This window comes from Cajanus cajan, chromosome 7 (assembly GCF_000230855.2).
Source record: "Cajanus cajan strain Asha chromosome 7, NIPB_CcT2T_4, whole genome shotgun sequence".
NCBI lineage: Eukaryota > Viridiplantae > Streptophyta > Magnoliopsida > Fabales > Fabaceae > Cajanus > Cajanus cajan.
In genome coordinates, this window is record NC_138523.1 from 138,351 (window position 1) to 162,360 (window position 24,010).

At 29.8% G+C, this 24,010-nt stretch overlaps 1 protein-coding gene across 3 annotated transcripts; it reads left to right on the plus strand.

The window, feature by feature from the left end:
* The first annotated feature begins 3,005 nt into the window (after nt 1–3,005).
* Nucleotides 3,006–10,174, plus strand: LOC109815602 (PKS-NRPS hybrid synthetase cheA). Of its 3 annotated transcripts, XM_020380357.3 has the most exons (8): nt 3,006–3,315; nt 6,070–6,131; nt 6,226–6,294; nt 6,576–6,679; nt 6,753–7,930; nt 8,102–9,257; nt 9,338–9,545; nt 9,783–10,174. In XM_020380357.3, the coding sequence occupies exons 4-7, from the start codon at nt 6,578–6,580 to the stop codon at nt 9,503–9,505; spliced, it is 2,604 nt and encodes an 867-aa protein (XP_020235946.1). In that variant the 5' UTR covers nt 3,006–3,315; nt 6,070–6,131; nt 6,226–6,294; nt 6,576–6,577; the 3' UTR covers nt 9,506–9,545; nt 9,783–10,174. The 3 variants fall into 3 exon arrangements, with proteins under 3 accessions (XP_020235946.1, XP_020235948.1, XP_020235945.1); XM_020380359.3 differs by lacking the exon at nt 6,226–6,294 and having other exon boundaries at nt 9,338–9,540; XM_020380356.3 differs by lacking the exon at nt 6,226–6,294 and having other exon boundaries at nt 3,007–3,315.
* The last annotated feature ends 13,836 nt before the right edge of the window (nt 10,175–24,010 follow it).

The following is a 24,010-nucleotide window of genomic DNA, read 5'->3' on the forward strand; positions in this document are numbered from 1 at the left end:
ATTGATTATACATATATCTCAATCATCACAAATAATGCACATAAGAATAGTATGAAACACAAATTCATGGTTTATAAATCAAAATTGAGATTTCCCCTCAAAACATACATGAACAAATAAGAGTTTGGGGGCCAATCTTTCTATCCAGCATACAACCCATATCCTAGAGTGAGACTACTCACTCCTCTTACCTTGATAAGAAATCATAGACAAATGCAAGCCTCTAGGGTGGTCGCCTTGCCTTATGGATTTCTTGGCAGTTCTTCAGTTTCTTTAGAGCATAAGGAGTGAGGTGTAAGCGTGATAATAAGAAGTGTAAGTTGTTTATGCTCAAAGCCCTAATTTAATGCTCAAAGCCCTAATTTACAAAAAACAGTTATTCCCTTATCTTCTTAATTGAATAACCTATAGTTAAAAAACACAATTTTTTCTTCAAAATACACTTAATTTAAAAATAAATATAATAATTTCTCAAACCCTTTTTTTATTAATTTAAAACACTCATAATTATTTTAAAAGTTTCTAAATTATATTATAAAACTCCATAAATAATTAAAGCATTCTTTTTATTATTTAAAAAACTTAGGGTGTTATATTAAGTGAGTTGGGTTGGAATTTAGCAAAAATTTATATACATTTTTTTCTAACACAATCTAGCTTGGACCTGTGGTGAGCTGAGTTGACCCAGTAAGTTAGACTCACTTTGACACATCTACCCTTGAGATAATTACTTAACTATTTGATAACCACATAAGTATTTATTTAACAAGGATTATATAATACTAGGACTAAAAACACAAATTTTAATTTTATAAGATTGAAAAAAAAAAGAGAAAATAATTTATAGGAACCATAAACAAAAGGTACTCGTTTCACATAAACCGAAACATATTTAATCATGTCTTAAAAAAACATATTTAGTCCTTGAGAAAATATATATAAAAAAGAGAGTAAAATACCAAAGGAAGTACTTTTAGCAATTATTATTATTTTTTTAATTTTACACCTCTCAAATCTTAAGTCATTAATTTTGGTCCTTAATATTCATTTTAAGGTAGATAGATAACATTTGTTTTCATAATTTATTAAAAAAATAGAAGTGTCACATGTTAATATGATATTATATACAATTGTGGGTGTCACCTGAAATAATTAGTTAACCATCTTATAAAGATAGAAGTAGTTAACATAGATTATATAATACTAAGGATTAAAACCAACAATTTCAATTTTATAGGAATGAAAAATAAAAATAAAATTATAGGGACCAAATGTAAAAGTTATTTCACATAAATTAAAAACATATTCAATCATGTCCTTAAATAAACACATGCAATCCTTAATAAAAATATATAAAAAATACAAAAATAAGGATGACAATGGGTAGGATTTGGGGGGTCTTATAATATTTGTCCCCATATTCATGTTTAAAAACAATACCCGTATCTAGTCTCATACTTGTGCGGGTAGCAATTTTAATCCCCATTCCTATTCTCCCTGGATATCTGTGTAGTGTATCCATACCTGTATCTGCGACTCGTAATTTACTTATGTATAAAGTAAATAAATCAATAAAGAGATAATATTTCACACAAACAAACATAATATTAATTTGTCACGTCTTTAAAATTATAAAAATCTAACACATCAGTTCTTATAAATAAAGATTACAAAATATTTAATTTTTGTAAATAAACTTTTAAAAAAATTATGAATAATAAAAGTTGTAATTATATTTCCAACATCATGACCTGACCTCATCATCAAAATCAACTTCTCCATATTTTTACAAACGCTTGTCTTCTAAGTCTATATATTGTTTTGGTCCAATAATACCAATAGAAATTATATGACAAGAAAATGAATTATTAGATAATTTAAATTAATAATTAAAATAAAAAATAAAACAACTTTCATTAAATAAACAAAGTTTAATTATTTATATCTTATTACTTGTGTTTCAACTAATTCAGTGTCCACATAAGTGTCTCTAGAGTAAATTTATGGAACCTAGAATGATGAGGACTCAAAAATCTATCTCCTATGCTAAATACAAATTCTAAAGCTACGATTGAAATTGGGATTACCAAAACATCCTTAACTATTTTTTGCAAAATTGGATACTTGATTCCATTTGTTTTCCACCATCTAAGAATGTCAAATCTAAGAGTTCGAATACACTGAAATGAGAGGTATCTAGAGATTTGTATAGTTGAGAATGACTTAAAAGAATTAATTTGTACTACCTATACTAATAAGATATTTTACTTTTTGATTGCTCATCACATAAGAACTCCATAGTTAAGCGCGAGAGAGGACAAAATATTTTGAAAAGTCTTGTGTTGGTTTATGAAGTGGAGTGGTTGAGACATCAATGTTGAGGGGTGTTACATCAAAAGTAGCACTCTTAGATAACATTTTTCTTCCAAGTAAAGTTCTATTTCAAACTTTGTTTGTATTTCAATTGTATCATTTATAAATAAGTCATAATCATTAAGAATATTATTAATATTTAGATTATTCAAGTTTGATTTATTGATATTTGTTCATGAAATTGAATTTTTTTGCTATTCTCTTCTCTTTAATTTTATACTTTTCAAAATAATGAGTAACACAATTTCTTAATATTATTAATTTCAATTTAAAATAAACTACCATATAGTTTAGAAAAAAAATACTCCAACAACTCTAACTTATATCTAAAATAATAACAATATTATATATATTCATTACTGTGGGGTGAGACGCGTTGAATATCATTATACCCATACCCGCAACACTTATTAAATTTTGGGATCTATATCTGTCCCATACCCATCTCTATGTCCATATAAACATGTATTTATCTTTCCTACGAGGATATTTTTGTTGATATTCATATAATTCAGGTCCATTTTGCTATTTCTATAAAAAAAAAAAGAACTTTTAGTAATTTAAAGCGGTTTATCGAGTAATTGCCGAATAACAATTGCTTACATCTTTTAGCCCACATCTCACCGCGGGCCAACTCGCCCGATCCAATTTTAACAATCGACCCCGCTTTACTAATTGCTACCTCTGAAGGCTGAAAAACTCAAAAATCCCCAAATTCTGGAATCAAACTTCAGACCTAACTCCTAAGAAACCCTACGCTTTAACAAAATCTAACGTCAACTAGCTGATTCACTATCATCAATCAAGATTGTATGTTCGCATTTCAAATTCCAAATTATAAGCAGAATCTTCTGTCCCCACTCACTCGCATTGAGTTTTGGTAGTGGAAGAAGTCTTCCATTGCATTGGTGTCAAATTCGCCCCTCGTACCCTCCAGCTCAGGTTTCCTTTTCTTCCTCTCATGTGTTTTTGAATTTGGTATTTGCCAAGCCTGTGTCATGTATTTTCATTACTCACTTCAGGTAATCCCCGCAACAAGAATGCTGATTGATTTGTTATCTGTACTACTGACAATTGATGCAAATTATTTGTTTCAACCGTCAAGCCTAAGACTAACACCACATTGAAACCCTTTTGCACTGTTGTTCTGATCGCGGAATGCTTAATATTACAAGTGGATCACCACCAAACCAGTAGATATCTAAGGGGTTCGATACAATTGTATTTTGGGCCACTAGTTAAATGAGTTTAGGTGCACTAAGGGAGAGAGATGGAGTATCTTAATAACAGTGTCAAACCGTTAAATTTCTGAGGGTATCATAAACTAGACAATGCTTGTATCATTTTTAATTTGTCTGCAAGAATGGAGGTTCTATTAACCAATTAGTTTATTGGATCGTTAGCAGTAAGTATAAAGCACATTGATGCAAGGGCTTTTCTATTGCTCCATAAAACTGAAATTAATGAATTTGGACTTTGGATTTCGTTGTTCTAAAGCACTGTCAATTGTGTCCCGTATGATATTAAAGAAAGTTGAAAAGGAGAGAGAAAAGAAAAAGACCCAAAAAATATGTGTGATGTAAAATGGGCTTGTAAAATCATGGGAAAATATAACATGTTTGTACTTGTGCATGCCAATAACTGGATTTGGTGTTCAGAGAGTCATATCAGGGACACTTCAGTCTTGATTTTGGGGCCTTATGTATGAACTTCTGTTGCGAGTTTTAAGGTGGTGTGTCAGTAGTAAGTATATATACTAGAGAGAAAAACAAAGGGAAGGGAGAGAGTGAATGATCCAAAGAAGTTCTGTCAGTGTGAGTGTTCCAGTACTTCGACAAAATTATTAGATAGAGAACAAGTCCTTTAACGTGGTTATTTGTTAATGATGGAAGATGTGTATTGGGGTTTCATCAATGGCAATTAATCAAGTTTCATCATGGACTACAATTCATGTACTTGTGCTAGTATAATTATTTTGACATACGTGATAAAAAAACATAACATTCCTTTCTCAGCTGGGACATGTTGACTTTATTCTTGAAAATTAACTGTTCTTACAAATGATTTTGTAACTAGCACGTAGTAACAAGTTTGAGATATATATTTCTGTTATCAATTAAAACCAATATTTTTGAGTTAAACTATTTGTTTGTCCTCTTTGAAGTTTGAACATAGCTTTAACATCACCCTGGAGCCTTTGACGTAGTGTTACTTATTTCTTTCATTAGAGCAGTTAAATGATTAAAATAGTGGAAGCAAACTACACATAAAATGAGGCTATGTTGAAATGGAGAATGTAAAGAATGGGATATCATAATTAAAATGGCACTTGACCTTTGAGCCTTTGAGGTTAATATAAGAATACAAATGTATGAGCTACAATTGGAACCTGCTAGAACAACTTTTGATGCGGAAATAGGAGTATATATCGTGATACGTGGGAGAGGGAAGAGTTGAGTCAGTAAAGGGGAACATAAAAACAGCTGTACAACAACTGCAGGTCTCTCTGTATGTTGCCAACAGTTTGTCTATTTCTTTCTTTAAAAAGTCTTTATCGAACAAAAAGATTAACTGTACCTCTCTCTCTTTTCTATGAAGAATCCCTTAATAAAATCTCACATGTGTAATACCTCTTAGCTGTCCCTCTAATATAGGTTATGTTATTAACTTCACTACTAGCATTAGTTAATTACAGTCAAGTGGTGATCATATTTGGCTAGCATAGCACTACTCCTTTATCAATGATATAAGCTGATCTGGTCTACCCCTGCCATAACCCTTTTACGGCACATAATTGAAAAACAGATTGAGGAAAAGTAGTACAAGCCCTTGAAAAGTCTTGTTCAGTTATAAGTGGAACAGTGATTATCTTTATTTTTAATTTGAAGTATAAACTGTAAAGAGACACAAATGTAAGTACCAACTGAAAAGACTACACACTAACCTGGACACTTGATTTCTTTTTCTCCATAAATATTGAAAAATAAAGAAAGAAATGAAAAGTAGAAGAAAGAGAGAGAGAGAGAGACATAGAACTTATTTCAATTCAGTCTAATATCCTTGACATCTGTTTCTATATCTACGTCCTGCATATGGAATGAAAGACTATTGTGAAAACCCTTGTAACTGCAAAGATACCAAATCTATAATAGGACTTTAATGGTCGAGATCACCATTACCTATTTTTCTTGTAATCTAGTTGATAGAATGGAATACCTTTTTCTGTTCATAGCTTGTACAATCAAACGATTATGTCTGTTACATAGATTAAGGGTGGATTTGGGTAAATAGCTTATTAAGCACTTATTAAATAAGAACTTATCATGTAAGCACTTAGATAAAAGTTGTTTTTATCTATATTCTCTAAACCAACGATTGTTGAAACCTCATTGAAGCTCATCAAAATTGCTTTAAAAATAGGAAGCCTAACATAGTTTCTGCATTGGAGGTGGGCTCCCAGAGACTACGATTTGCCTTAGTTTAAAGGTTCCTCTGCATGATGCATAATGAAGCATGGCCTCTATTAAATTCCATCATGTCGAGTTGTTATTTAGTTTTTCAAAATATTTTAATATTGAATAGTAACCGAGTTATTATATTTTATGATTAAATAGTACTTTTATTAAGGTGTAAACTTTTTCTTACGTTGTCTATCTGAAATATTAACATTGTGGATCATGACTCCCTTATTTACAGCCAAAATTGTTGGTAAATATGGAGCTCTGGATGTAACTGGCTTATTGATTTCAATATTGAAAGTAAGTCTTTCTTCTTAAATGCTGTCTGTCTCTGGTTGGTTGTGATGTTCCTTTGTCACCTCCTTTCAAATGTCTCTTCATTCTCTCTTATCAGGTTGTTCCTTTGTTGATTGCTGTATTTCTTAAAAAATATTTCCAATGTCTTCTTAAATTTGGCATGCAGGTAAAGCCAATATTTTATGATTCCATTATTGCTACCACTTTTGTGATCATTGGTTCAATTCCGCAATTATGTGTTTTTGTTTGTGGACACAAATTCACCAGTTTTACATTGCGGAACATTGATTTCTTATGATAATTTTTATCTCATGTTCTAGTTTAGGACTGGAAAGTAATTTCTGTAATAATTTTTTGTTAACAGTTTCAGAAATAAATTTCTAGAATCTTTTCTATAGAATTTTTCATGTGTTATAACATTATTCTTTATTTTTGTTTTATGGCTAGACATGGAAGACCATTTTAGTAAGACGTCTGAGGAGGTGCATATGCGAACTGATGGGGCAACAAATAAGTCTGTTGATTGTAGTGATGCATTCAACACTAAAGAGGTAATTGAATGATAAATTAATTTTGTTATCACCATGTGACCATGTAAATCTCAATATTTATGTACATTTTCAGGTTTTTCCTTCCCGAGATGCTCTATTGAATTGGGCTCGAGATGTTGCAAAAGAGAATGGATTTGTTCTTATTATTTTGAGGTCAGAGACATCTACAAAATGTAATAAAAGGAAGACATTTGTTATTTTGGGTTGCGATAGAAGTGGAAAATATAGAAGACCACACAAGAATGCAATATCCCGCAAGGTGAATGGTAGCAGAAAGTGTGATTGTCCTTTTAGACTAAGGGGAAAAGCTTTGAAAAAGTCTGAAGGATGGATTGTTAAGGTAATGAGTGGTTGTCACAACCATGACTTGGCAGAAACATTAGTGGGTCATCCATACGCTGGTCGGTTGAGTGCTGAAGAGAAGTCTTTGGTTGATGATTTGACAAAGAACATGGTGAAGCCAAAAGACATACTATTGACATTGAAAGATCATAATGTGGATAATGTCACTTCTATCAAGCAGATTTACAATGCTCGACAAGCTTATCGATCCTCTCGAAAAGGTTCAGAAATGCGACAACTATTGAGATTATTAGAACATGATCAGTATGTGTACTGGCATAGAAAGGTGGACGATTCTGATATTATCAAAGATATCTTCTGGACACATCTAGATGCCATTAAACTTCTGGGTGCTTTCAACACTGTCTTGCTTATTGATACTACTTATAAAACCAACAGGTATCAGTTGCCATTACTTGAGATTGTTGGTGTTACTTCAACGGAGTTGACATTCTCGGTGGCATTTGCTTATATGGAGTCAGAGCGAGTTGATAACTTCATTTGGGCACTACAAAAGTTAAGAGGACTGATTGTCAAAGACAATGACGTACCCCAAGTGATTGTGACTGACACAGACATTGCTCTGATGAATGCTGTGAAGGTGGTCTTTCCGAGCTCTTCTAATTTGTTATGTCGTTTGCGTATCAGCAAGATTGTGAAAGCTAAATGTAAGTCAATAGTTCAACCAAAGGAGAAGCAGGACCTAGTACTCGATGCATGGGATAGTGTTATGAATTCTCCTAATGAGGGTGATTATATGCAGCATCTGACATTGTTTGAAAAAGTTTGCTCAGATTTTCCGGGTTTTAGTGATTATGTGAAAAATACATGGCTGATTCCACACAAGGAAAAATTTGTCACTGCATGGACAAATCAAGTGATGCATTTGGGTAATACAACCACCAATAGGTATGCTCAAACTTATATTTTTAATAATTACTGCAAAAATTATATTATAATTATTACTGTTAGTTATAATTATTTGTTATAGAATTATTCTAATAGTTATTATTATACTACTTATTACATTAATTATTATTATAAATAATTTTATTATTATTATTATTTATTACTTGACAGGGTTGAGGCAACACATTGGAGGTTGAAGAAATTACTTCAAGATGACAAGGAGGATATGTGTAGCTATTGGAATGCTATGAACAACATGATTACATTGCAACACACAGAGATTAAGGAGTCATTTGAGAAAAGCATAAATGTTGTGGAACATAGGCATAATACTTCATTCTACATCAAATTGGTGGGATTTGTATCAAGGAATGCGTTGGGTCATATAACTGATGAGTATGATCGAGTTAAGACAGTTGGAATTGATAGTTCTATATGTGGCTGCACAGTTAGAACTACACATGGGCTACCTTGTGCATGTGAACTTGGTAGGTACGGTATGGTGAGTCATCCAATTCCCTTGCAGGCAATTCATGTTCATTGGAGGAAGTTACACTTTAGTGACCCAGGAATGAATAATGAGGGGTCTGAGTTATCCTTGCAACATGAAATAGATGCTTTGCACAAGCTATTTCAAGAACTTGATTATGCTGGGAAAGTTATTGTGAAGGCTAAATTGCATGAACTAGCATTTCCTGATACATGTTTATTGTGTCCACCTCCTGAAATGTTAACAATAGAGGGTCCAGTGTTAAAAAGAGACAAATCAACTAGATGTGATTCTTCATACTGGGAGAATGTTGATGCATTGCATCCTGCCCATGATAGCACATTGGCTCACCCTTCATCTCAAAAATCAGTCCATGAGTCTAAATGTAGGAGTGTTCTGCCAATGATAGACCAATTTCCGGTTGAGATCCATCCATTTATTGAAGACATTATTGATGTGAAAGCAGATGCGAATTGTGGTTATCGTGCAGTTGCAGCTCAACTTGGTATGGGTGAGGAATCGTGGGCTCTAGTACGTCAGGATTTGATTAGAGAGCTTCAACAGTGGCAAGATTATTATGCCAAAATCTTTGGTAGCAATGATCGAGTGGCTGAATTAAGGCAATCTTTGTATGTTGACAAGCAAGCATCTGTCAATAAGTGGATGACCATACCAGATATGGGTTATGTTATTGCCTCAAGATATAACGTGGTCCTAGTCTCTTTATCCTTACAAGAGAGCATGACCTTTTTCCCTCTTAGAGGTCGACCACCATTATCTCAGTCAAGTCACCGACTTATTGCCATTGGATTTGTGCATAACTGTCACTTTGTACAGGTATGATATGATGCTTTCTGTTTTAAATTAAATCTTTAATTTAATTGAAGTTATTGACTTTAATTTCGACTACTATACAGGTCATTTTGAAGGCTGAGTCTGCATTACCGCCCACCGCGTTACAGTGGTCAAAATATTGCAATGCTGAATCTCTTTCTTGGGAAACTTCATATGTCAGTCGAATGCAACATTTTAGGTCATTATTTACACAAATAGAACCAGATTCTGTAGACATTATTGAGGAATAATTAGTAGTGCCAAATTCACCACTTGTACCCTCCAGGTCAGGTAACCTTTTCTTCCTCTGTTCTCAAATTTGGTTCGTGCCAAGCCTGTGTAACTTTTTTCATTATTTACTTCAATGTAATTTCTGCAACAATAATTTTGCATCCATAATTTGTTTTCCTATTTTCCTCCGATTGAAACTTGTTGATTGATTCGTTATCTGTACTTTCAATTGATACAAATTATTTGTTTCATTCCCAAGACTAACAACGCATGGAAACCTTTGTCCCTGATGTGCAGATCACAGACTACTTGATATTACGAGAGGGTTGCTAGGGCATCCTTAGAAATAAGGGTTTTGCTACAATTGTTTTTTGGGCCAATAGTTAAATGAGTTTAAGCACACCGAGGAAGAGAGTTTCTCAATAACAATACCAACACACTTAAATTTCCGAGAATATCAATAGAATTTCTCATATTAGAAAGCATATATTGAATGCTAAAGCATCTAGTGCTGACCAATCGGCACGAGCAAAAACTCCTGCAGAGGTACAGTATAGAAGAAAAGCAGGTCAATTGATATAACTTGGGAACAACTTTTTAGGTCTTATAATTTGTTGGTACTCTGGTGAAGGGACTACATTCTATCACTACTATTCAAGTTATTAATATTGAAGTAATTAATTTTTCAATGGTGTATCTACAATGAACACCTTAGCGTCGATAATGTGCTTGAGATTATATTTAGCACTGTAATATTAAATGCTTTATTGCCCTTGGCGAAAGAAAGGATTTGCCGAGAAATACCATTGATGAAATGACCAAATAGCTTAATCAACTAGACAATGATTAGATCAATTTTAATGTCCGGAAGCTTGCAGATTCTATAAACTAGACACTGACGAGTTAGTTTATTTGATTGTTAGAATTAACCCTATGTTTGGAAGAGATGAAAATGGAAGAAAAGAAGATAGAGAGAAAGGAAAACGTGAAATATGATATATTTTCTTTTATTTGGTTGGAGAGAGTGAAAGGATGACAGAGAGGAAAGTTGGCAGTCAGAGACAAAAATTCAAATATTATTTTCTTTTCACTTTTTCTTCAGTTTGAAGTTCAATTTTTTTTCTTTCCTCACATTTTCCATCCATCCAACCAAACATAGGCCAAGTATAAAACGCATTGATGCAAGATTTTTTCTATGAGCTATAACCGAAATTAATAAATTTAGACTTTGGGTTTCGGTGTTCTAGAGCACTCCTAAAATACTGTCAATCGTTTTTTTTATGTTATTGAACAAAAAAGAAAAGGGGAGAAATGGAAAGGCCCCAAAATAATACGTTGATGTAAAATAAGATTGTAAAATCGTGGAAAAATGTCTATACTAGAGCTTGTCAATAACACAATTTGTTGTTCGGAGTCATATTGAGGACACTTGGGTCCTTGTTTTTGGGCCCTTCTGTATGAACTTGCGTGCTTTGAGGTGGTGTATCGGTAGTAAGTATGTAAGTATGTGCGTGTTTGGTAATACGTTTGAGATCCACGTTTTCCCCTATTTTCACGTTATAACGCAGCAAAAGTAACTAATAGTTGTTTCTCAAAATCACGTCCAAGTTTTCAAACGTAAAAGCAAACAGGCTATATATATACTAGAGAGAGAAACAAATGGATGAGAGAGAGTGAATGTTCCAAAACAGTTGTGTCAATGTGAGTGATCCAGTACTTTGACAGAACTATTGGATTGGAGAGCAAGTCCTTTAATATGGTCATTTGTTAATGATAGAAGACGTGTATTGGGGTTTCATCATTGACAATTGATAATCAAGTTTCACCATGTGCTACAATTCATGTACAAATACTTGTATAATTATTTTGAATTACGTAATAAGAAAACATAACATTCCTTACTCAGCTGGGACATGTTTAACAAACTTATTTGCCGTACATGTTGTGGTGTTATCGTTCTCTCTCTTTATATATATATATATATATATATATATATATGAGGAGGGTTCAAACGACACCGGTGTAACTTTTATTAAGTGTTACACCGCTCAATAACTTCATATTAAATGTGAATTTTGAAAATCTAACCGTTAGATTGAAAGTTCATATCTCTTAGATCATATATATCAAATTTTATATTAATCTAAGATGATTTGATACTTCATTCTCATAAAACAAAATTGACGTAATATATACATTTTAAAATATACTAAAATATGAACGCTTTGATTACCTTCAAGTTGTTGTTCAATTTTAACAAAATTTGATATATATGATTTAAGAGATATGAACTTTCAATCTAACGGTTGGATTTTCAAAATTCACATTTAATATGAAGTTATTGAGCGGTGTAACACTTAGTAAAAGTTACACCGGTGTCGTTTGAACCCTCCTCTATATATATATATATATATATATATATATATATATATATATATGGAGAATGCTAATATACTCTCACCTATTTTTTAGTTGGAGTGTGTTAGTAACTTACACCAAAATTTTAGGACAAAAAAATCACTCATTTCTTTTGATTTGGTTAATTTGTACAAATGATATTATAGTAATTTAATTTAATTTTAAAAGAAGATAAAATATTTTTTCTCTTATTAATTTCATTTTTCAATTTATTTCTTTTTTTATTAACTAATTTTTTATTTGTTCAGAGAGAGAGGGAAGACATCATGAGAGATGAGAGAGAAATGAGTTAAAGAATGAATTTAATAGAAGAGAGATAAATAAGTTAGATAAAGAATTTAATAGGAAAGAGAAAGGGGTTGGAAAAAGAATTTAATAGGAGAGAGAAACGACTTAGAGAATGAAGTTAATAAAAGAGAAAAAATATTTTATTTTTATTTAAAATTAAATTAAATTACTATAATATTCTTTATACAAATTAACCAAATCAAAAGAAATTAGTGGTTTTTTTATCCTAAAATTTTAGTTTAGGTTGCTAACATACTCTAACTAAAAAATAGATAAAAGTATATTAGCATTCCCTATATATATATATATATATATATATATATATATATATATATATATATATATATATATATATGCATATGCCAATTTTTAGCCAAAAATACTTCAAGTGGACCAAAATTATGTTGACTTTATTCTTGAAAATCAAATATTCTTACGAATAACCAATATTTCACAAGTTAAACCTTTTTTTTTAGTAGAACTATCAAAATGACTCATTTCACCCTTATTTAGTCCTCACTAGCAAGTTAAGGTAAAACACACGGTCAGAAAAGTCTATATAAAAAATAATTCATAGTTTCAAAAATTCCACCAAGTTCTAGGGTTAGGATCAGTTAATATGGACGTTTAAGGTTTAAGAATTAGGGATAATTTTGGTCCACTTTAAATATTTGTGTTTTTAAAAAAATGTAAAGTTGGAAATAAGGAATGTGTTTTTCCATGTTACAATGTTACAAATTTTATTTTTGAATATAGTACATTTTTTAGAATGAAATAATTTTCATATTCTCATTTTATTTTTGAATATAGTACATTTTTTAGAATGAAATAATTTTCATATTCTCATGATTTTATTTTTAAGGGAATGGGTAAGTTAATCTCATGATGTGATAATTAAATTTTTTTACTATTGTTCATTTTAATTTTTCTCACATTCACTTTAGATTTTAAAATATTCCAGAATTGCATTCATATCATTATATTCCTGGAAGTATTATTCCTAGGAATGAAAGTCAATAAATGTCCCCCATAGGCCTAAACTTTTAAGAAATTTATTTATTACGAAAAGTTGGTCTAGTTTATTTCAAGGATTAGCTCACTCCATGAGTCAATGAATCCAATTCTATTTTTTATAAATAAATTATTAAATTAAGATAAATTTATTTTAAAATAAAATTAACATTTTATCTAATGAGTAACATTCAAATATTAAAATCTAATTGTTTATCACCAAATTCAAGCATGTATTATAAAAAAATATAAGTGAGACATATTTACACTCCTAGATTTTAATCTTTTAGCAACATTTTCTTGTTTACGTTTGTTAAAATGTTACTATATATTAAATAAATGTTATTTTGTAACACTTTTTTGAAAAATGTCATTATAGATAAAGTAACATTTTTTATTTCAATACTATTCTTTCTAATTGTTTTCAAAATCAAAGTCCCATATCGAGTAAATTTTTTTTACACAAGTTATTTTGCAACATTTTTTTGAAAAATGTTACTATAATGCTTCTAAAATCAAAGTCCCACATCGAGTAAAAAAAAGTATATTTCTCAATTGTAACTCATAATTAAAGTCCCACATCGAATAGATTAATGACTTATAAAGAGTATATATACTCATATAGTTATATTTAAGATAAATGAAATTTGATATTTTATATATAATTAGTGGTGACTAACTAAAAATGTCTTTCCCTAAAAACTTACGGAATTCTTAGAAGTTTAAGAGACATAAAAATATAATAATTGATTTTAATATTTAAATTAAAATTAATTATTATTTTATAAGATTAACAAAATATTGGCAACATTATTAAAATGTTACAAAAAATTATTAAAATGTTACAAAAATACTATTTTGGTAACATTTAAAAAATGTTACCTAATTATGCAAAAATGTTATTAAAATTCTTTAGCAACATGGACTATATATAACATTTGATAATATGTTGCTAAAACAAATTAGCAACATTTATACATAATTAAGTAACATTTTGCAAATGTTACTAAATACCATTTGTGTTGTAGTGTTAGATCACCTATATTAAGATGATTATCCAAATATTACGCGATCTTAAAAATATTTAATACAAAGTCTTACTATTACAACTTTGGGGCGAAATTTGTGAAAACAATTCTTACTACAAATCAACATTTGTACATATTCAAGTTCAAGAATAGTAAATTTTCTATATTTGGTAAATACATGAACATGATCACTAAATCAATAATACTGAAAGTTGATATTGATAATGAAAATACTAAATACATTTGTGCCATTTTAGAAGTTTGAGAAATTTTTTCTTAGTTGTTCTTCAATATTCAAAAACCAATACTTTTTTTATGTGTGGTTTATATTTATATCTTGCTTGGTTTTAATAAAGAGGTATTTAAGTTATTATGTATTTATTGGACATGATAAAGTTCATATAATAGTTTATATTATTCGTTAATATTTTTAGTCAAGTATTATTGTCAATATGAACACAAATAATACATTATGACTAGTATGTGAATAAACCCCTGGTCGTTATGGATAAGATGTACTGAAGTGACTACCCATCATAACATTACATAGAAAATTATATTTAAGGTATAAGCATGTCTCGATGTGACAATACTTATAAAGTCCTTTGATATAAAATCACTATGATTCTTAATAGAGAAGTTTTATGTTTTAATACCAATAAAAGTCACATGTAATATGATTATAAAGCTAGTTATTGGACATGGAATGAATTATGAAGATGAATGGGAGTGATACAGATGAGATTTGTACCTCCTTTGTACAACTAGTAGTATTTGTATGGGTCATCTTGATTGAGTAAGACAATTTATGCATGACCATGTTGAGTAAGTCAATGAGATATTGTGAAATGAACATGGAAAGGAATGAATCGCCTTGAATAATTTAGATTTAGACATATTTTAATTTTTCTTTAGGGAAGGATATTGATGTTACACTCAAGAAAAATGTGAGAAGGTGAGTGATAAGTCATACGATTGATCACCGCAAGTTGCATTGATAAGATCAAATTTAGTTCTTTACTTGAGAAACAAAGGAAGTTCTCATGAAAGGAGAAAACTCATATTTCATTCCAATTGAACTTAGTGTATCACTCAAAATTCACGTGTTTTTCTCTTTTTAAGGCTTTTTCTATAATGTGCACACTTGTCTTTCATCACTCAATGCCCTCTTATAAGTTCTTATGAGAGAACCTTATAAATAACTCTTTTCAAGATAACATGGAGTTAATCAAGTGACTTAGAATTTAATGAACAAAAAGGCCAACAAGAAAAAAACAAGAATAAGATAGACAATACAATACAAATAAGATAATGAACAATATACAAGATTAGATTTCACAAAAAGAAAAGAATTGAGTTCTTTCAATTCTCAATAAAATTTTGCTTTGCCATTTTTTTAATAACAAATTGTGCATATGTTGTTTATGTACTTTTGAATCTTCCTTTTTTTCACAACTTGTTTTTTCCGATCAGAATGTAATGATTCCAACAATTTTTGTCCTCTTTATTATAACCTAATTATTTTGAAAAAGAATTCAAAATTTAACTAGCAATTAGATGCTAAACACAAATAAGATTATGAGAAAGGCACAAATAGAGAACAAGGAATCTAAAAAAAAAACAATATGGAAAGAAATAAAACAGAATGGCACAAGGTATAAAGAAGATGAACACAAATGAAGAAAAAGAACAAAATAAAAATCTCAAACCTAAATTTCAAGGAGCTAATGCTCTAATTTCAAATAATATGAACCATTTACATATAAATTCAGCATCTCACACATAGACAATTTTTTTAAGAAAATAAAGAAATCAAAAAGGAAAATTGGATTAATGTAAGAAATGATAGAACAATGCCACAATCCCTAAGGATTGATAAGTTAAGAAAGATTCATCACTTTGAATTAGAAAATTTGAAGATAAGAACCAAGGGTGGTTGATAGAATGTAGAGAGAGTTTTCTCTCACAAAACATCAAAACTTTGAGTTAATCGCCTATACACTGTCAGTGTAAAAAACTTTACACTGGCAGTCAATCAGAGTCGTTAATAATACCTTTTTTATTTTAATTTAATTAAATGAACAAATGAAAAGGCACTATTAATGGCTCTGATTGACTGCCAGTGTAAAAAAAACTTTACACTGGCAGTGTATAAGGGCATCTCTAATGCAAGCAACTCATTTGAGTTGCTTCATGCATTAAAAAATGAAAAAAGTGATCTCTAGTGTGTCATGTCAACATTAAGCAACTCAAACACAAATTTACTCCAATGGTAAGAAACTTTAAGAAATCCAACTTTTAAAATTTTTTTTCTAATCATTTATGAACCAAATTTAAATTTTTATTAAAAAGGATAATTGCACTACGATAAAAGAAAATAAATTACGAGTAAAAATACACAATAAGTAGATATTAAAAATAAAATAAAGCAATAGTAAATATATAAATATTATACGAAATTAATTTTCATCATTATTATTTTTGAAACGTTCCCAAATATGTTCAATAAAATCTGCTTGAAATCTGGTAGGGAACGGTTGCTTGAGGAAGCAACTTTCTCTCTTCTTCAAGCAAATAATGTTGTCACGTCAGAATCCTCCAATAGTAAGAAACTGGGACTTGAGTTGCTTTATGGGACAAACAATTCTCATTGGAATTACTCCAAGTGAGATTTTAAAATGAGTGAAAACTCTTTACAAAGTCAATATTTTTCCTATTATAGTGTAGTCTTGAAGGTTACCTAAGCCCATTAATAAAGATAACAAAACTATTTTGAATGTGTTACTCTTTCCTCACAAAAAAATGTTTTAATAAATGTTGTTTAATTAAGAAACTTTTCAAATTGTTTTAATTATGTATTTTGGGTAAAGAATGTTACAAATGTGATCAAGGAAATTAGGATTTTTTTTTTCCAGACTCTCAACTTAGATTGAAAAGTTAATCTTTAGTTGCCCCCTTAGTCATACACTATGAATTTCATTAGTGTTTGCTATTGTTTGTTTTAAATTTTTGTGGCACCTTGAAAGATTTGTTCGAGTTGTTTTCCATATCATGACAAGGTGTTGAGTCTAACTTTTGAGATAATCCAGACATAGATTCGCGCGATGTGCTAATAAAAAAGAAATTATTTAAATTTTAGAAAAATATTATTTTGTTAGTTAATATACAAGTTTTATATATAATATTTTTAAAATATGTAATATAACTTTGTTATTAATTTTTTTTATAAAAAATAAATTTATTATTGTTTGTAATAGGGTTTGTAAAGAAAAAAAATATTATTATAAATATTTTTTATATTTATATTTATATAATATTTCATCCTTTATTTTTTTTTTGTTAGATTCAAATTCAAAAATATAAGATTCAAGTAGATAACCCTTTAAAAGTACATAACTAAAGGTAATATATCCAAATAAATATTTTTTTATAACCAAAATATAAAATATAGTCTATTTCGATATTTTATGAAATTAATAAATTAATAATAAAGAATATATATATATATATATATATATATATATATATATATTATTTTCAAATATATAACTCTTCATATACAAATCCAATTGTTGAGAGTTTGTCCAATTTTTTTTTATTGTTGTTTGAAATTAATATTAATCAAAATTTTATTATTTTTATTATTAATGAACATAAATGTCAATTAATAATAATTATTAGGTTTCAATAAAACAATTTTCTTAATAATAATTTATAATTAATATTAATATTACTATTAATATTAATATTAATTACTATATTATTTATTATTTTTTTGAAACGGAGAATTTAATCAAATTAAATTTCTTAAATAATAAATTAATGATTGAATATTTAATCTATAATTAATATTGTTTCATTTTTTATTTATAATTAAAATTATTTCATTTTTCATTTATAATTAAAATTAATTTGTTTTTAATTGAAAATTTAACAAAATTTAATCTCTTAATTAATAAAATAATTAATTCATATATAATTACATATTAAACGTAGTTTTAAATTATCACACATTATAGTTTTGACTAAAAAAGTGTTTTTTTTATGTTACTCATAATTAATAACAAATATTTTTTGTATTTTATTTTTTTTATAACAAAAAATATAATTAAATTTAATCTCTTAATTATTAATTAATATGATTATTTATATAATTACTGGTTTATTAATTAAATATAGTTTGAAGCTATTTGTTACTCAATATAAATATAGAAGGACCATAAAAATAATACTATAGAAAGTACTATGTAGATAATATATCATTGTCACTTTAACAATTTATTTTTCCTTCATTATTCTGCAAAACAAATTGTTACATATTAACAAATAATTTAAAATCCAAGTTCAATGCAGGTAGGATATAAATTAGATAAAATGTAAATGTGAAATAGAGGGTTGAGGAGAAAAAAAAAAGAAGAAAAAATAATACCTTTTATTTCTGACAAATATTGTTATGTGAAATGAAAAATAAACAAAAAGGGTGAGAGATAGATTAGATAGAACGTAAATATGTAATATAAAAGGTAGAAGAGAAAGAAAAGGAAGAAAAAGTAGTATCTTTCATTTTTGAGAAAGATTGTATGTGAGATAAAAATTAAACAAAAAGGATATGAGATAGATTAGATAGAACATAAATATATAATATAAAGGGTAGAGGAGAAACAAAAAGGAATAAAAAAAGTAGTACCTTTTTTATGATGATGAAATAAAAATTAGATAATAGAGAAATGAGAAGAAAAAAAATAGTATCTTTTTGATGATGAAATAAAAATTAGACAATATAAAAATGAGAGTTAGATTAAATAGAATGCAAAGAAATGTAATATATAGAAGTAAAGAAAAAATATGATAGAAAATAGAAATTTAAAGAATTAATTAGTTTAGAGAATTTGTCATATATACAAATATCCTTACATGACAACATATAAAATTAATTTTATAATAATGTATCGACGTAAATAAAGTATAACTTAACTTTTATATTATAAATAGATAGATATAGCATTTGTCCCCTTCCTTAATCTTTTGACATGTCAATGTGACCATGTTCTCAGGTTTAAGACATTTAATACTATGTTTGAGGAACTTCATCAGAAATAATCTCAATAGACAGTACCAGACACAGTTGCGAGAGTCTCTTATTCTTGTAGTTGCTGAAGTCTTGTTGCCTGCCGATCATTTGTGAAATGATTTGGGTATGTATTCTCCTCTTAACTAACTGTTTGAATTCTAGTAACACGTTGTCTAATGTATTCTTTCAAACACACTCTCAAATCTCAATTATGTGCTAAAATTTATTAGAAAGTAGAAGCTACAGTATCACGAGAGGCTCATTAAACTGAGTTAGACCCACATAATTTTGTGATTCCCAACGAATTCCATCCAATATTTAAGAGTGTGTTAGAGGATGTTACTAGCATTCCTTTAACCGTTTTATATGAATGCATCATTTACTCGATGTCGGGCAAATTGCATCCCCTCCCCTGATAAATGCTTAAATTACACTTATCTTTCCTAGAGATTCATGTGTTATTACTTAGTCCAATTGGACCAGTTTCTTTGGCAATTTTTTTTCTCTCTCGTGTGATTGTAGGCATCATTGGTAGTAGTTTTGAACCTTTATTGTATTAGCTTTGGAACTTTAGTAAATCAAATGGAGATTTTGGGTGAGGTTCCCAACTTTATGTATTTGTTGGACAATTTCGCTTAATGCCAATTGGTTTTAAGATTAAATCTAATATGGTATTAAAGTCTAGAGTCCATCTTCTTAGTTTGCCTATTTTGGTAGACATTGTTTGGTTTGGCGGACATTTGTGGAGGAGGGGTGTTGGAAAGTCCCACATTGCCTGCATCAATTCTTTGGATGTGGTTTATATATTTATTGGACAACTTCACTTAATATCAATTGAACTTAAGATAAAATTTAACAATTTATACAATAGGGTTGTCTAAAGTTTCATTTTTTATTTTTTCAAAAATAGTTGCCAAAGATGGTAAAAATTTCAGAGGAAAAATGTTATTGGGAGGCTCATTATTCTTATTACTACCAAGGGGGCTCATTTACACTAAAATAAACAAAATACATCATATTCCATCTTTAAGCTCAGAAGAGTCTAATTTTTTAAATTAGAGGCGATGATTGTCATATAAGTATCTTTGAGTGTATAGTGTATCCTACTCAGTTTATTTTTACTTTGCGGGAACATATATGCATGAATGAGAAATAATGACTTTTCCTCCCTCTAGACTAAGTACCTGAATTTTTTGATTTTTTCACTCCTTCAACTACTTTAGGGTTAATTTGTTGGCATTCAATGTCTTGTAGTTCTGGTATGTGCTATTATGATATAAATTATAATTGAGATCCTTGTGCATCGCAGGTTACTAGTGGAGAATGTAAAGAGTACTCAGAGATACTTCAAATACACTGCTGAAGATCTGGAGCGAATCTTGGGTGAATTTTTTGAAAGAAAAAGCATGAATGATTCCAAGAAGTAATCGAGGCTTTGTTGTCATCTACTTCATGGTATTTAGAGGTTAATAGGGTCTGTATTTTACAATAGCATATATGGACTTTCAATGTCATTTTTTTATAAAAAAAGTCTCTTTTTATATATGTAATATGTTAAAACTGTGCTTTTGTAACTAAAATTTAATTATTATTATTTTTTATTAGGCATTAACTGAGTCAATAAGTGGTTCCTAAACGTTAGGAGCAAGATAGTTTTGTTTTAATTTTGCTGAAATCTCGATTAGGTGCATTTTGTTTTTTGTTTTATTTTCAAATTATATATTGTATTGCAGCTCATTGAATTAATATGTGAAAGAATCAATTATTCATTTTTCTCTTCCACAATACATATTGTCTTTCTCTTCCTCTCTCAGCTTTACGATTCTCACCATAAAACCTTCAAATTGGTATCAAAGCTGACATATTTACAAAGTCATTGCCTATTAGCAAATTTGAACTTCTAAGAAAAAAAATTGGAGTTTGTAGTTCCCAAAGCAAGGAGAAGTGTTAAAACTATGCTTTTGTAACTGAAATTTTATTATTATTATTATTATTATTATTTTTTTGGATAAGACAAAAAAGGGTACATTCCAGCAAATGCATAGGATGCATTATTGATTAATCAAAATCGAAGATCACCAACACATTAGGCACTTGTATTTGTTTGTTATTACAAAGTATGAATCCAGCTATTATTACATAAACTTGAAATGGCAACTTCTAGCGATTAATGCTACCTAAATCTAGGTAATCTCATCAAGCAAATGGCCATATACTTGGTTGGCACCAATTTGAAGGTTTTATGGTGAGAATCGTAAAGTTGAGAGAGGAAGAACAATTGTTTGTAGAAAAATGTTTTACAAGCAGTAGCTCAACTGAATGTTGGTTAGTAGACGATGGTTGTACCAATCACATGACCCATGATCAAGAGCTTTTCAGAGAGCTAGACAGATCAAAGGTATCAAAAGTCAGAATTGGTAATAGTGTTTTCATTACTGCTGAAGGAAAGGGAACCGTAGCCATTGAAAGCTGCAAAGGTACAAAATTAATTTATGATGTTTTTTATGTACCTGAAATTGATCAAAACTTGCTAAGTGTCAGACAATTACTTGAGAAAGGATTTAAACTCAACTTTGAAAATAAAGCATTGTTTTATTAAAGATGTCAATGACAAGGAAATTTTCAGTATTAAAATGAGTGACAGAAGTTTCACACTTGATCCCATGGAGGAAGAGCATGCAACATATCCAGCTACTATAAATAGTATAGAGGTTTGGCATAAAAGGTTGGGTCATTTTCATCATGCAACTGAGTTGAATATGCAACGAAAGGAATTGGTTCGTGACTTACCTCACTTAGATTCTGAATTACCAAGCTGCAAAGCATGTCAATATGGCAAGCAAACAAGATTACCCTTCAAGCAAGCAACTTGGAGAGCAACAAAGAGGCTGCAATTAATTCACACTGATTTAGCTGGACCTCAAAGGATGGCTTCACTTAAAGAGAGTAAATATTATATCATTTTCATAGATGATTTTTCCAGAATGTGTTGGATTTACTTTCTCAAGCCTAAGTCATAAGTTGTAGGTGTATTTTGGAGATTTAAGTAGTGGATTGAAAAGCAAAGTGCCTGCATGATTCAAGCTCTGAGGTTTAATGATGGCAAGGAGTACACTTCAAAACAATTTAACATGTATTGTGAGAAAGCTGGCATTGAGCATCAATTAACAACTCTTGATACCCCTCAACGAAATGGGGTTAGTGAAAGAAAGAATTGAACGATAATGGAAATGGTCAGATGTATGCTTCATGAGAAAGGGTTACCTAAGGTGGGTAGAGGCTGCAAACACTGCAATATTTTTGCTAAATAGACTGCCCACCAAAGCCGTTGACGCGAAGACTCCTTTTGAAGTTTGGTATGGCTATAAACCTTTTTAAAAAAAACTTTAAAGTATTTGGATGCTTGTGTTTTACTTATGTGCCACAGATTAAGAGAGACAAGCTTGAAAAAAAGGCTGATTAGTGAGAGTCCATTCCATTCCATTTATCAAATGTTTTGATTAGTGACGCTTGTGACCCCACCTAGGTGAGTTCAAAGTTCATAAAACATTAGTATTGGGGGGGGGGGTTTATCGAAGTAACGAGTTATTGTATTGGATAGAATAAAAGATATATACAAAAGATACAAGTTATATTTACAAAAGAGATGAGCATGAAGCTACAATTGGAATAGGATCTATTATGATGTTGGGCACGAAGTGTTGTCTCGGCAGTGTGTGTTGTGGTGATCACGAACTTGGGAAAATTACGGTGGTGACACCTATAAGGACATGGATGGCAAAATTGGTGTTTGTGTTAAGTGATTGCAAGAATAGAAATAATTATTTGAAGTTCTTCATATGTTTTTGCTTAGTATGGTACACTAGAGCTTAATTATACAGGTGTTGGGTAAGACATAATTGTTGTAACAAGTGTCAAAGTTGGGGAAAATGTTAATAAAGTAAAATTTGTACTAGGTCATGGTGACCTCCATAGGAAGTAACACCAGCTTATGAGTTAAGGACTTGATCTAGGTTATAGTAACCTACCTCCACATTAGTCGTCCCTAAGTTATCTAACCTCATTTTAATGTACAATTAGATGGGATAATCATTCAAATAAAAAAAATGAAAGAAAGTTCATTGCTTTATGCTTTTCTATTATAATTGGAGCCGTCAAGTTCTATCCTTTTATTAATTAAACCCAACTAAATTTTTATGTTCTGAGCCCATAATTTAAGCAATCCTAAGTATCTAACATATTGATACCTAACAATTTCCATAAAGTGGCGACAAAGGGTATAACTTGTTCAAATCTTTTTATTTTTCAATTTGATACGATCCATTTGTTCGTAGAGCTATTTACTTGATCGCAGACATTTTTGAAAAACCTCTAATAGAGGGACAAATAGACCATGGTGTCATCCAATGCAAGACCCATTATTTCACACACGAGAATACATGGAGTGGTATTTGGCCAATTCCATCTATTTTCTATTTGTGCCACGACTACTACAAGATCTAAGGACCCACCAACAGTGAAAGACTTCCACAACATTTAAAATCGGTGCGACTTCCATGTCGTCGTATGAAGAGACTCACTAGCATGTATCAAATCCTTCACACAACATCACATTATAAGCAAACATAATTGACAGAAGACATTCGTTTTGCAACAACTTCAAAGAATTTTTTTACAAACTTATTTGGAGTATATTTTAGAACTTCATT

Bases quoted from the DNA above. Each gene is read 5' to 3' on its own strand.
- LOC109815602 (XM_020380357.3), top strand. From the start codon at position 6,578: ATGGAAGACCATTTTAGTAAGACGTCTGAGGAGGTGCATATGCGAACT. The intron at 7,931-8,101 runs GTATGCTCAAAC...ATTACTTGACAG, and splicing joins GGTAATACAACCACCAATAG to GGTTGAGGCAACACATTGGA. The intron at 9,258-9,337 runs GTATGATATGAT...ACTACTATACAG, and splicing joins ATAACTGTCACTTTGTACAG to GTCATTTTGAAGGCTGAGTC.